This window comes from Mobula hypostoma, chromosome 7 (genome assembly GCF_963921235.1).
Source record: "Mobula hypostoma chromosome 7, sMobHyp1.1, whole genome shotgun sequence".
NCBI classification, from domain to species: Eukaryota; Metazoa; Chordata; class Chondrichthyes; order Myliobatiformes; family Myliobatidae; genus Mobula; species Mobula hypostoma.
Window position 1 is genome coordinate 62,671,188 of NC_086103.1, and position 15,804 is coordinate 62,686,991.

Consider the following 15,804-nt stretch of genomic DNA (forward strand, 5'->3'; position numbering starts at 1 on the left):
ATGGTGCTGAGGTGGAAGAAAGCAGTGCAGCTGCTTGAGATATATTGGGTTACCGATAGCAACTCCAGATTTACCCCTTTACGCAAAACAAATGCAAATTCCAAGAGTATGTGTTAGGCTATCAATTATTCTCTTTTTTTTAATCTTTTCCAAGATCATATCTGCTTTAATTTTTTAAAGATCAAACCAGATAAGCAGTTTCTTTCCAGACTGTGGTTGCTTCTTCTGGCAATCAAAGTGCTTAGACATATTTTGAGGAATAAGAAAGGCTATATTACCTCCCGGTTGCATCCTGTCTCTACTTCCATCACTGACAATGTAAATTAACTAGAAGCAAGACAATTCTGCCTGTGGCATTATGGTGATGCTCACAAGGAGACAGAATGCCACACTATTAAAAGTGGTTGGGTCTTTGAGATGTGGATTATACATGCCACTGCAGAATTTTAAGAAAAACAATAATAATTCAGTTTTGTAAAAGCATTTGATTCATTTGAAATAAAATGACATAGAAAGGGAGATATTTCCTAAGTTATTGCAGCATAAAACATCATCCAAGGGCAGTGCATGGAAGGAAATCAGGTATGGTGCTCCCTACATCTGCAATAGGGCAGCAAGCTTTGTTGTAAAAGTGTGCTTTTCTTTTAGGCAGGAGGCAAACATTACCACCCAACTTGTGCGAGGTGTGTCAGATGCCACCAGATGTTCACAGAGGGAGAAGAAATGTATCTAACAGGTATGTGAGACTTGTATGGAATAAAGACCACAAAACCAGACCATTCATCCTAACCAAGTTGTTTATGGTCTTCGCAAGCCTTGTTTATCCTTCCTTATACAATTCTTTCAGTTCTTTTCTTCCTTGCATGATTATCAGGCTTCCCTTTGAAGATGATTCATACTATTTGCCTCAAAAACTCCCTACAAATTCACAACATTTCCTTGGTAAAGAACTTACTTCTGTATTTCCTATCATATTTTAGGAAAAATGTCTGTTAGAGTGGCATAAAAATATATATATCCACAGTAAAAGAAACAACTTTAGGAAATTTGCTATGAAGGTCACTCAAAATGTAAGCATCACAAATGATTATTTGAACTTGGCTGGTGTTAAACATGATGGAGTATGTAATATTCTGCTGCTGATCACAATGGACTAGATCCTGCTGACAGCAATTTTGGCTCGTAGCTGTCCTCTGGGTAACCTAGCAAGGCAGTCAGTTCAAGGCTGGGCTAGCCAGCAAAATCCACATTCCATGAATGATTTTTTTATAAAATATCACAGATTATTAAAAGAAATAAACAATTATTAACCATGGGATAAAAAAAATACACCCTTCCCAATTGTCCAATTCACAACTGTTACTTTTTTATCATTTGGAAGAAAAGAGAAAGCCTCCCTACCCTGTACCTGCATCACAGTTTCTCATAAAGATGCAAACACGAGGAATTCTGCAGAGGCTGGAAATTCAAGCAACACACATCAAAGTTGCTGGTGAATGCAGCAGGCCAGGCAGCATCTCTAGGAGGAGGTACAGTCGATGTTTCAGGCCGAGACCCTTCATCCGACGAAGGATCTCGGCCTGAAACGTCGACTGTACCTCTTCCTAGAGATGCTGCCTGGCCTGCTGCATTCACCAGCAACTTTGATGTGTGTTGCTTCTCATAAAGATACTTATTTTCTCTATTCTCTTCCAGCCACTTCACAAAGGAGGTTCCACCTTCCAAGACAGATTTCAGGATCAACATAGTGCTGCATTGTGGTGATCTGATTGCCTTGTCCTATGCTAATTAACTAATTGATCTGGCCAAGTGTTCAAAAATTTTGTTCCATTCTCCAGGTGTTTATCTTTTTCATATCCATGCAGAGCTGTTCCTAAACCAAATCCTCTTGCAACCCACTCAGCCCTTCTCTGGACTCGTGACACTCCTCTAATAAGTAACCACCACATTTTCCATTGTACAATTTCTCATGAGTGATTTTTAACCAAGGTATTTGATTTGTTTTGGCATTGGTAGGAAACTGTAGTAACTACTTACCGAGCAGCACAGATGATAAATCGTTTTAGTGGTCAACACTTAGTGTCCCTTAATAGCATGTTATCACATGAAATATTCAAGGTAGTTTCTGCTGTGTGTCTTTCTCTGTGCATATTTCAAACCTAGGGAGTTATGTTATAGGCAAGAATATGGCAAGACTTCCTCCACCTCTTGGGGTTTGTGTCAGTGCTGCATCTTCTGGCGCCTTCTGGGTGATACTTACAGAGAAAGACTGCCCCTCATGTATCACTTTTAAATCTTGGTGTTTAATATACTCTTACCTTTCCAAAACTGAAGTTAACAAATTTTTCCATCACTTTCCGATACATATTTAGTCCAACTTGTTATGGGTTTCTCAAGCTACACTTTCTGACTGGGTGTTTTCTAAGCCCTGACATAAGTGTGAGCCATGCCGAAACAAATTCCGTAACAATTTACTGGGCTCTTAAGCCCTCTGATAGGTGACCACCATATTCTTTACTGCACAATTTGTCATTTGTGATTTAATGTGTTAGTACTATTAGGTTTGCTATGGAATCCATAAGGAATAATTGCTGATTGAGTGATAATCAATATACGTTAAATTCTACTGCCACCCAAACTAATTTTATTTTCATTCATCCCTATAATATATGCCTCTTTACATTTGGTGATATGAAAGTACAAAATCATAATACAGAATTTTAAAACATATAAATAGCATATGTCAATCAAAATGTAATATTTCCCTTTGCAGTGAATATGTTTTGAAGTAGAGTTTGAGATAAAATCAAATGCTCTGGTCAATATTTAGTAAATCTTATGTGATCATAAACACATCATTTACTCAAGGAATTTGCAGTGCACAATCGGCTGCCATGTTACTAACATTCCCATGATACAGTAATTATACTTAAGATAACCTTGACTGCCTGTGAAGCACTTTGGTCATAAGAGATGCTACATAATATCGCATTTTATCAAGCTACGGATTTCCATCTTTTCAGGAAGTGTGGTTTCCTTTATGTTCTGGTTGACGGAGCCCTGTCTCACATCTCTTCTGTTTCTCATGCTTCTGCTCTCGACCCACACCCTCTAGACAGAACAGAGATAGAACTCACCTGGTCCTTATGTTTCACCCAACGATCCCCTCCATCCAGCTTGCCACCTGACACAAAGGAAGATGGTTGTGGTGGTTGGTGGTCCTCAGGACATCACTGCAAGAGTTCCTCAGGGACCAACCATCTTCAGCTGCTTCATCAGTGACCTTCCTTCCGTCATAAGATCAGAAGTGGGGATATTCGCAGATGACTGCATAATGATCTGCACCAATTGTGACTCCTCAGATAGTGAAGCATTTCACACCCAAATGCAGCAGGACCTGGACGATATCCAGACTTGGGCAGACAAGTGGCAAGTAATATTCAAGCCATGCAAATGTCAGGCAATGACCATCTCCAACAAGAGAGGCTCGAACCATCGTCCCTTGCCATTCAGTGGCATCACCATCACTGAATCCCCTACTATCAACATCCTGGGGGTTAACATTGAACTGGTCAAGCCATATAAACACCATGGCTACCACAGCAAGTCAAAGGCTAGGAATCCTGCGGTGTATAACTCACCTCCTGACTCCCCAAAGTCTGTCCACCATCTACAAGGTTCAGGTCAGGAGTGTAATGGAATACTCGCCAATCACCTGGATGAGTGCAGCTCCATCAACACTCAAGAAGCTCGACACTATCCAGTACAAGGCAGCCCACTTGATTGGTACCCCTTCCACAAGCACCCAATCCCTCCACCATCGACGAACAGTTGCATCAGTGTGTACTATTTACAAGATGCACTGCAACAACATAACGAAGTTCCTATGCCAGCACCTTCCAGGCCCACAACCACTACCATCTAGAAGGACGAGAACAGCAGATACCTGGGAACACCACCACTTGGTAATCCCCCTCCAAGTCACTCACCATCCTGACTTGGAAACATATCGCCGTTCCTTTCATTTGTCGCCAGGTCAGAATCATGGAATTCCCTCCCTAACAGCACTGTGGGTGTACCTACACCTCAGGGACTGCAGTGGTTCAAGAAGGCAGCTCATCACCACCTTCTCAAGGGCAACTAGGGATGGACAATAAATGCTGGTTTGCTGGCGACGCCCACATCCCGTAAATAAGTAATTTTTTTAAAATTCCACCAACTGCAACATGATCCCACCACTAGCCACATCTTCTCATGTCCACTCCTTTCTGCTTTCTACAGGAACCATTTCGTCCATTAATCCCTGGCTCATCCCTCCACATCAAATCCCTCCTTTACCCCTAGCATTTCTCCTGCCCTTGCAGTAGATATAACATTTGTCCTTACACCTCCTCCCTCACCACCATCCAGAGACTGAAGCAGACCTTCCAGGTGAGGCAAAGGTTCATATACACATCCTCCAACCTTGTTGACTGCATTTGCTCCCCCACATCCATGAGACCAAGCACAGAGTCGGTATCCATTTCACAAAACACAAAGTGGAATCCATAATAACTATCCCAAGCTCCCCAGCTGCTGACCATTTCAATTCCCCTTCCTATTCCCACACTGACCTATAAGTCTACCTCAAGGGTGAAGCTCAGTACAAACTGAAGGAGCAACACCTTATATACCAACTGGGTAGTCTACAACTCCATGGCATGAATATTGAGTTTTCTAATTTTAATTAAAACCTGCTCCCTTTTCTTCTTTCTTTTTCCCTGCACACACTTCTGTCACCTGTCCTAACTCGTTTCCTAATAGGAGATCTAATATTGCATCCCCCGTAGTTGGTGCCCCTATATATTGATTTAGAAAACTTTCCTGAACACATTTTACAAACTCTAACCCATCTGGACCTTTAACAGTATGGGAATCCCAATCAATATGTGGAAAATTAAAATCCCCTACTATCACAACTTTATGTATCCTGCAGTTGTCTGCTACCTCTCTGCAGATTTGCTCCTCCAATTCTCACTGACTATTGGGTGGTCTATAATACAACCCCATTAATGTGGTCATACCTTTTCAGCTCCACCAATGTGGCCTCGGTAGACAAGCCCTCTAATCTGTCCTGCCTGAGCACTGCTGTAACATTTTCCCTGACTAGCAATGCCAGCCCTTCATTTCTCTGCCTTTATCACATCTGAAACATCGGAACCCTGGAACATTAAGCTGCCAGTCCTGCCCCTCCTGCAGCCAAGTTTCACTAATGGCTATAATGTCATAATTCCAAATGTCAATACACGCCCTCAGCTCATCAGCTTTCACCACAATACTCATTGCATTGAAATAGACACACCTCAGAAGATTATTACCACCACACACAACCCTTCCACTTGTGACTTTGCATGAACTTTTAACATCATTTATTTTCACCCCCGCTCCACTATCTGCTCTGGCACTCTGGTTCCCATCACCTTGCAAATCTAGTTTAAACCCTCCCCAAAAGCACTAACAAACCTCCCTGCAAGGATATTGGTCCCCTTGTAGTTCAAGTGTAACTCGTCTTTCTTGTACAGATCCCACCTGCCCCAGAAGAGGTCCCAATGATCCTGAAATCTGAAACCCCTACACCAGTTCCTCTGCCACGTGTTCATCCGCCAGAGCATCCTATTCTTACCCTCACTGGCACGTGGCACAGGTAGCAATCCTGAGATTACCACCCTCGAGGTCCTGCTTTTTAACTTCCTACCAAACTCTCAATACTCACTTTTTGGGACCTCTTCGCTCTTTCTTCCTACATCATTGGTACCGATGTGTACCATGACATCTGGCTGATCACCCTCCCACCTCAGAATGCTGAGCACACGATCAGAGATATCCCTGACCCTGGCACCTGGGAGGCAATAAACCATCCGGGAGTCTCTGTCACAACCACAGAACCTCCTTTCTGTACCTCTAACTATTGAGTTCCCTATCACTACCACTCTCCTCTTCTTCCACCCTCCTTCCTGCACTGCAGAACCAGACTCAGTGCCAGAGATCCAGCTGCCGCAGCTTGTCTCAGGTAAGTCATTCCCCACACAGTGTCCAAATCAATATACTTGTTGTTGAGGGGAATGGCCACAGGTCTCCGGTCTCCCTGACTTCCCACATCTTGCAAGAGGAGCATTCCAACATCCTGCCTGGCATTCTCTCTACTCTAAACAAACAGAACAAAACTTACCAGAACCTACACTCAACTCTGCCTGTTCACGCTGAAACCTGTTGAGCCAAAGCCCTCCCACTCTGCTACCTCTTACTCCACTGCCCGCTGTATATGGTGGTCTTTTTTTAATGTCTTCTCTCTGAGATTCCTTACTCCTTCACACTCAGCCTCTTGCTCCCTGCACCCTTTCTATGGTTTCCACATCTTTCCTGTAGTGAGGCGACCAGAACTGTAAAATAGAAGAACAGGTAATTATTTAAATGGTGAAGGACTGCAAAACGCTGTTGTGCAGAGGCATTTTGGAGTGCTTGTGCATGAATTCCAAAGCTTGCTTTGCAGGTACAAATAGAAGGCAAATGGAATGTTGGCCTTTATTAGTAGAGAGATTGAATTTAAGAGCAGGGAGGTTATACTGCAATTGTACAGGGAAGTGGTGAAACCGCATCTGGAATATTGTGTGCATTTCTGGTCGCCTTACGTGAGCAAAAACATACTGGCTTCAGAGGTGGTGCAGAGAAAGCTCACTGGATTTATTCTGGAGATGAGGTGGTGAGGAGAGATCAAGTTGCCTGGGACTATATTTGCTAGAATTCAGAAAGATGAGAGGGGATCTTATAGAAACATATGAAAATATGAAAGGGATAGATAAGACAGAGGCAGGGAAGTTGTTTCCACTGGTGAAAATAAGATTTATATATCTATACTCTTATCTGTGGATCTGAATGAATACACAATGGTTGTCATGGACTTTATTAAAATGGTTGTAGATGAGCGTGTCCCCACAAAATCATTCAGTCTTCCCCAACCAGAAGCCCTGGTGAGGATCAAGTCAAAGGCTATCAAATCTTGCGACAAAGAAAATTACAAGAGGTCCAGGTACGATCCTTAGAAAACCATCTCATGAGTGAAGTGGCAATTCTGGACTTGAGTCAACAAAGGATGCTTGACAGTTGCAGCAGGGCTTGAATACAATCACCTCTTATAAAGTTAAATCAAGTAACAGAGGTGACATCAAGGCTCCGCTTCCTGATAGGCTCTATGCCTTCTATGCTCACTTTGACCATCAAAACCTGGAGAAGCCATCAGGAACTCTCGCAGCCCCTAATAATCAGTCTCTGAGACCAATGTCTGAGCAGCCTTCAAGAGGGTGAACTCACGAAAAGCATCTGGCCCAGAAGAGAAAACTGGCCAAGTTCTAAAGACCTGCGCTGATCAACTGGCTGGAGTGTTCGCTGAGATTTTTAACCTCTCACTTCAGCAGTCTGAGATACCTGCCTGCTTCAAGTAGGCTTCAATTACACCAGTGTCTAAGAAGAGTGTGATAATCTGCCTCAATGACTATCATCCAGTAGCACTTACAACCACTGATGAAATGGTTTGAGAGGTTGGTGATGAAACTTATCAACTCCTGCTGAAAGGTGACTTGGATCATCTCCATTTTGCTTTCTGGAGCAACAGGTCCACAGCAAATGCCATCTCATTGGTGTTCACTCAACCCTAGAACATCTGGACAGTAAAGCTGCTTGCATCAGGATGTCCTCTGTCAACTACAGCTCAGCATTCAATACCATCATCCCCTCAAAATTAATCAATAAGCTTCAAGGCTTTGGCCTCAATACCTCCTTGTACAATTGGATCCTCAATTTCCTCACTTGCAGACCTCAGCCAGTTAGGATTTGCAACACGTCTCCTCCGCCATTTCTATCAGTACAGTGCACCACAAGGCTGTGTGCTTAGCCCCCTGCTCTACTCACTTTACACGTATGACTGTGTGGCTAAGCTCAGCTCCAATGCCATATTCATATTTACTGATTACACCACTGTTGTAGGCTGAATGAAAGATGGTGACTAATCATCGTATAGGAGGGAGATGGAAAATCTGGCTAGGTGGTGTCACAGCAACAACCTCTTCCTCAATGTCAGCAAGACTAAGGAGCTGATTATTGACTTAAGAAGGAAACCAGAAGTCCATGAGCCAGTCCTCACTAGAGTATCAGAGGTGGAGAGGGTCAGCAACATTGAATATTCTCTGTGTTGTTAGTTTGGGGGATCTGTCCTGGGTCTGGCATATAAGTACAATTATGTGAAAAGCCTCCACTTCCTTAGTAGTTAGCAAAGATTCGGCACGGCATCTAAAAATTTGACAAACTTCTATAGATGTGTGGAGTATATTGACTGGCTGTATCACAGTCTGGTATGATAGTACCAATGGCCTTGAATGGAAAATCCTTCAAAAAGCAGTGGATATGGCCCAGTCCCTCCTCACCATTGAGCACATCCACATGATGCATTGTCGCAGGAAAGCAGATCTGTCATCAGGGATCCCTACCACTCATGTGCTCTCTTCTCTGGCTGAATGCCCAAGTCGGTGCAGTTTTTCATTGATTCTCTTATGGACCTATTGAGTATGCCTGCAAGAAAATGAAACTCAGTGTTATATATGGTGACATATATGTACTTTGATAATAAATTGACTTTGAACTTTGAACTTTGAAGATTTGAAGGTTAGATTTAGGACATAGATGAGAATATACTGCTTTTCACAGAGAGTGGTGAATCTGTGGAAATCTCTGCCCAAGGAAGCAGTAGAGGTTACCATATTAATATATTTAAAACACAGTTAGATTTTTTTTGCATAGCAGGGAATTTAAGGATTATCAGGAAAATGCAGGTACGTGAAGCTGAGTCCATGGCAGATCAGCCATGATCTTATTGAAATGTGGAGCAGACTCGAGAGGCTAGATGACCTACTCCTGCTCCTATTTCTTTTTACTTATACTTGATATCAGAATTTACCACCGTTGTTTCTACTTATTCCCCTCCAGCAGCTGTCTCCTATCTTCACACTCCACTCCACTCACCTTGCTCCATCGATTTTTTTTCCATTTCTCTCTTTGTTTCCATCTATCATTCGCCTGCCACAGTCCTCCAACTTCAACCCCACTCACCTCCCCTACATGGTGCTACCTGCCTATCTATCATCTTAATTGTACCAATCACCTCGGAGTCCTTTCGTGTCACTTCCCTTCTCCCTCTGGCCATCTCACCTCTCCACTCTTGGTCCCGATGCAGGGTTTCAGCCCAAAATGTCAACAATCTTGTTCCTTCCGCTGATGCTGCTCAGCCTGCTGAGATCTTCCAGCAGATTATGTTGCTCTAAATTCCAAAATCGGAAGTCTCTGACTGATTTTTGTTTTTAAATTAGCACAGAATGACAGTATTTCCTCCTAAACCATAAACATAAAGTTGACTCATTGCTGCTGTTTGGTGTGGGATGAAAAATATCCACCGCCGATGGGTAGGTCAGGCTGGAATCGGGCTTTAGGGATAGGAGAAGAACCTGATAAAGATTTAGCAGACCCAGAGAGTCTGTCAGCTCCAGGGAAAAATGAGACAGGCGTGTCCTGCACACCCTTCTGTCTTCCAGCTTTGAACATTGTAATTGCAATCAATAAACAAGTCCAGTAGAAATGTTAGATTCATTTCATGGGCAAGTTAGTACATCAAGCTCCCTCCCATTTAAGTTTTTAAGAATAACATTTGGTTACCCCAATTAATATTGTGTAAGCTTTCTTTGGATTTTTTTTAATGCTTCCAGATAATAATTCCTTATGGTAGATTGAGAATCAGGTTTATTATCTCTGACAGATGTCGTGAAATTTGTTGTTTTACGGTGCCAGTGAAGCATATAGTGTTTGACTAACAGCAGATCATTTAATTGCCACTCATATTTCAGTTCAAGTGGAACAGAAGAGCAATATTTTTGCTATCCAGTGTTAATAAGGCAGATTTACTGTCAACCGAGGAAAATTTAATGACAGGGCCCTTATTAGAATACTTCATGTGAATGGAATTCCAGATTCTGATCACCAATTGCATTTTCATCACATGTCCATTTGAATTGTAAGAATTCCTATACAAAGTGTACTTAAAATCGAGATAAGAGAAGATGTAAGTAATTGAACACTGAACTGGCAGAGCGTGGTTATTTTCTTCACTATTCAGATAAGTGGAGAGAATGATGACCTGTCCTTTAAAGAAGAAAAGTTTAATTTCATTGCATCAGTACCAAGTGAGTGTGACAGAATGTTGTTCTGGTTCTGTTGAAACGCTGAATGTACACCTAAATAGAAGTAACCGGTCAAGGATAATTAATGTTAAGTGCATTAAATGTATTTTGAAATCCTTCTGGAATCCTTCTGTACATTGGGGAGGGTTAGAGAGAAATTTGACTGTAAACCTGCCTGTGGCCATTCCTCCTCTTTGGGGAATTGTATGAATATCTTAAGTTCCATGATAATGATTACTGTTCATTCTCTGTTTCCTTGCCTTGCAAATGAAAATGCCTCTTCACTGGAACATTTTAATATCTATCACTTGAAAGTGCTGAAAAACTTCAATGACCTAACCTGTGATATCACATAATTCTACTTTTATGGTGTCTTAAAGTTTATGGACTTTGCTTCGCTTTCAAAATATATTCAATAATATAATACAGTTCATTATGTAGAATTCAAATGCAAGTGGTTATAAAGACATTTTGCTTTATGAATAAATCATTTCTATTCATATTTGATGCCCCTTTAATCTTCTGATAAGTCTTCCTGCATACAACCAGAGGAACATCTGTAAAACTAAATAAGCTATTATATGGGTTAATGGGAGAAAGAGTGTATCTTGATTATATCCATCAAGTTTACAGTAAGTGCAAATTCGGGTGATCTGGTCCATGGTTTGATCTGGGTCACAACATTCACTAGGCAGAGCAATGTCTTAGTTGTCACATACTGTATCTAGCAATACCCTGTTCAGAGCTCACTAATGTCCTTTTAAAGTTGGTGAAAACTTGGGAGCCTTATTGTTGGGTATTTAAATGAGTTCTGTGTCTCAAATTTTTCTTGCTCATGGTCACTGTTGAAGTGTAACATATGAAGATAAGGGCAACAGAAAGTTTTCTTGAAAGTTTATGGAAAGTTAGAGTGTCCAGAAGTTTGAATGCATAAATATAGATTAATGACACAAACTTTCTATGTGTCACATCATCTCAGCAGATATGGATGAAGTCATGGAACCAAGATACTTGCTCACAACTGACTATATTAAATGATGGTAACATACATCAAAGTTGCTGGTGAATGCAGCAGGCCAAGCAGCATCTATAGGAAGAGGTGCAGTCGACGTTTCAGGCCGAGACCCTTCGTCAGGAGTCCTGACGAAGGTTCTCGGCCTGAAACGTCGACTGCACCTCTTCCTAAGTTAGTCCTGACAAAGGGTCTCGGCCTGAAACATCGACTGCACCTCTTCCTAAGTTAGTCCTGACGAAGGGTCTCGGCCTGAAACGTCGACTGCACCTCTTCCTAAGTTAGTCCTGACGAAGGGTCTCGGCCTGAAACATCGACTGCACCTCTTCCTATAGATGCTGCTTGGCCTGCTGCGTTCACCAGCAACTTTGATGTATGTTGCTTGAATTTCCAGCATCTGCAGAATTCCTGTTGTTTGATATTAAATGATGGACTATCTAAATCAAATTTGCATCTGACTGAAAGGACCTACTGGTTAATTAAGCAACATCCCTATATATTTCAAGCAACACACATAAAAATTGCTGGTGAACGCAGCAGGCCAGGCAGTATCTATAGGAAGAGTTACAGTAGACTTTTCGGGCCGAGACCCTTCGTCAGGATTCATTATTATATTATTCACTGGTTTGCTCTTCTTCTGATCTGCTTGATGAACTTTCAGCTCATTTGTTCTTCTTATCCTGACAACTTGGTGAGAAATTTGCCTTAGAACTTGATCCTTTTCACAGTTAGTATCCAAGTCAAAAATAAAACTAATTTGGTAAGTTTGTTTCTCCCACATGGGTCAGTGAAGTATTTTACATGAATCTTTTCAGTGTCCCTTTGAACTTGACAAATTGCTAGACATTCCATAGTAGTGCAAAAGAAGGCATACAAGTTATTGAAAAGCCAAAAGTCATTGTCTTTAGTACCTACCAGAATCTTAATCTCTTTCTCTAGGCTGTACTTATGGTTGAACCACTCCATTTACATTCTTAATCTTCTATTTGACAATCAGTAAGCAACATGTTTACAAATCTATAGTACCATCTGACTCTGCTTCTACTTCAGGTCATCAATTTCCAAACCAGTTTATCTTAAATATCTTCACACTTATTGCTTCCACTTCAACCTTACGTCCTCTATATTACATAAATCTTGTATTTGTTAACATAACTTCCATCTTATAGAAATATAGAAACATAGAAAACCTACAGCACAATATAGGCCCTTCGGCCCACAAAGTTTTGCTGAACATGTCCTTACCTTAGAAATTACTAGGCTTACTCATAGCCTTCTATTTTTCTAAGCTCCGTGTACCTATCCAAAAGTCTCTTAAAAGACCCTATCGTATCCGCCTCCACCACCATTGCTAGCAGCCCATTCCACGCACTCACCACTCTCTGCATAAAAAACTTACCCCTGACAGCTCTCTGTACCTACTCCCAAGCACCTTAAACCTGTGTCCTCTTGTGGCAGCCATTTCAGCCCTGGGAAAAAGCCTCTGACTATCCACATGATCAATGCCTCTCATCATCTTATACGTCTCTATCAGGTCACCTCTCATCCTCCGTCACTCTAAGGAGAAAAGGCCAAGTTCACTTCATAAGGCATGCCCCCCCCCCCAATGCAGGCAACATCCTTGTAAATCTCCTTTGCACCCTTTCTATGGTTTCCACATCCTTCCTGTAGTGAGGCAACCAGAAATGAGCACAGTACTCTAAGTGGGGTCTGACCAGAGTCCTATATAGCTGCAACATTACCTCTCAGCTCCTAAATTCAGTTCCACAATTGACGAAGGCCAATACACCACAGAGTCAACCTGCGCAGCTTCTTTGAGCGTCCTATGGACTCGGACCCCAAGATCCCTCTGATCCTCCACACTACCAAGAGTCTTACCATTAATACTATATTCTGCCAACCCTCTTACAGCTCTCCACACTATCCACAACACCCCCAACCTTTGTGTCATCAGCAGCCCATCCCTCCACTTCCTCGTCCAAGTCATTTATTAAAAATCACGAAGAGTAAGGGTCCCAGAACAGATCCCTGAGGCACACCAGTGGTCACCAACCTCCATGCAGAATATGACCCATCTACAACCACTCTTTGCCTTCTGTGGGCAAGCCAGTTCTGGATCCACAAAGCCATGTCTCCTTGGATCCCATGCCTCCTTACTTTCTCAATAAGCCTTGCACGGGGTACCTTATCAAATGCCTTGCTGAAATCCATATACACTACATCTACCGCTCTTCCTTCATCAATGTGTTTAGTCACATCCTCAAAAAATTCAATCAGGCTCGTAAGGCACGACCTGCCCTTGACAAAGCCATGCTGACTATTCCTAGTCATATTATACCACTCCAAATGTTCATAAATCCTGCCTCTCAGGATCTTCTCCAACAACTTACCAACCACTGATGTAAGACTCACTGGTCTATAATTTCCTGGGCTATCTCTACTCCCTTACTTGAATAAGGGAACAACATCCGCAACCCTCCAATCCTCCAGAACGTCTCCCGTCCCCATTGATGATGCAAAGATCATCACTAGAGGCTAGGCAATCTCCTCCCTCATCTTCCACAGTAGCCTGGGGTATATCTCATCCAATCCCAGCAACTTATCCAATATGATGCTTTCCAAAAGCTCCAGCACATCCTCTTTCTTAATATCTACATGCTCAAGCTTTTCAGTCCGCTGCAAGTCATCACTACAATCACCAAGATCCTTTTCCATTGTGAATACTGAAGTATTCATTTAGTACCTCTACTATTTCCTGCGGTTCCATACACACTTTCCCACTGTCACACTTGATAGGTTCTATTTTTTCACGTCTTATCCTCTTGCTCTTCACATACTTGTAGAATGCCTTGGGGTTTTCCTTAATCCTGCCGCCAAGGCCTTCTCATGGCCCCTTCTGGCTCTCCTAATTTCCTTCTTAAGCTCCTTCCTGTTAGCCTTATAATCTTTTAGATCTCTAACCTAGCTCTCTGAACGTTTCTTAAGTTTTTCTTTTCTTCTGAATTATTTATTTTGTTTATGAATTTGTCTTCCTTGGTTTTGCAGTTTCTCATCAAAACTTTAACATATAGGTCCTAATTCACACCACGTCCTATCCTTTATTCATTCTTGTGCAAACGGACCCACCTCAGCTACTGGTATACCAGAATGTCCACTTTAAAATTCTCATCATTCTGTCCTTTCAAGATCCCTCTATGGTTCTGCCAGTCCTCTCTAACTTTGTAACTACCTCCTCCAGCCTTACGCTCTTCTGACATTTCTTCTTTAATTCATAATTTATTTTGTCAAATTGCTGTCAACTGCCAGACCTTTATTATTGAAATTTCTTCCTATTTTCCCTCTTTACCATTCTTTTTTTTTCAAGATGTACCTTGGAATCTATCCATTTGCCGAAGTGTTTGCCCACTTATTATTACATTTCTTTGCAAGGCTTGGTATTTGATAATTGCTACACTATGTTTAAAATGCCTGATTAATGCAAGCTGTTGACATGGTAATTTACTACCAGAGACTTTGAATGAAGAAGATAAGATTGTTGAAGTTGTAATAACACTTGTTCATAATTTGCCTCAACCAGGTAAATTTTTTTAAAAAGAAAATCAGTATTAGCAAGAAGAGTACACATTATGGTGTAAATTTTTAATTGGAAATATCAAGTATAAATTGTGCATTGATTCAAAAATTTTCCAGTTTATTTATGAATCTTTCTTCTTTGGTTTAGCAGTTTCTATAACCTGTTCAGACTTGTACCAACCGCTTTCCCAGAGAATGTGGTTTCATAAATTTGCTGCAGGGTACAAGCTTTGTTAAAGCATGTCCAGGGATTACTCACCTTTCTTGCACACACGATCATTTGGAACTTCGAAGATATTTTGTACTAGGAAAACAAACACCAAGTGCATTATGTTTCAAACAGTTTTATGAAAATTGTAACTGCAAGACTTATGAATTCCTAAAAGTAATAAGGAGCTTGTGACTTTGTTGGATCAACATTATAGTAGCAAAAACTTAATAATTTTGAAAATAAATCCCATAGCGTTCTATTAGAGTGCACATTATAAAGTAACTTCCTATATGTTCAGATAGTTGTTCCACAGTGCCAAGTGCAGATGCTGTGCCATTGCCAAAAATTCAGGGATTTCCCAGGCTATATTGACATGAGTTCCGTCTTAATCCCTTTTGTTGAGGCTGAACTGGAACCTACAAAATCAATCTGTAGAGTATTCAATTGATGGGAAAGGCACCGTTCATTTTGGATTACTGCCTGATCATAAAGTGACAAAATTGTATAAATTTGTACATATTAGGCGTGATTTGTTTCCCTTTCTATTTCAGGCTGCGAAGTATGGCATCCCCTTTGTAAACAGTCTGCTAGAATGGAAAAGAAGCTACGGGTAGGTATAGCACACTGGCTACCTAAACATCACAAATACTACTACAGAAATGACCTACTAATTTCTAAAGTTACACCTGCAAGACGGAAATATTTGCTAGTTAAACCTATGCTTTCTGTGTGAAATGTTAATTCAGTGT

The 15,804-nt window shown here is 41.4% G+C and overlaps 1 protein-coding gene across 10 annotated transcripts in view; it reads left to right on the forward strand.

The window, feature by feature from the left end:
- ablim3 (actin binding LIM protein family, member 3) overlaps positions 1-15,804 on the forward strand; it is a 331,288-nt gene that overhangs the window by 246,497 nt on the left and 68,987 nt on the right. For all 10 annotated transcript variants that reach the window (XM_063053520.1, XM_063053523.1, XM_063053529.1 and 7 more), the window contains 2 exons: positions 649-736; positions 15,607-15,665. In XM_063053520.1, the coding sequence (XP_062909590.1) occupies positions 649-736; positions 15,607-15,665 (147 nt within the window). The remainder of the gene's footprint in view (positions 1-648; positions 737-15,606; positions 15,666-15,804) is intronic.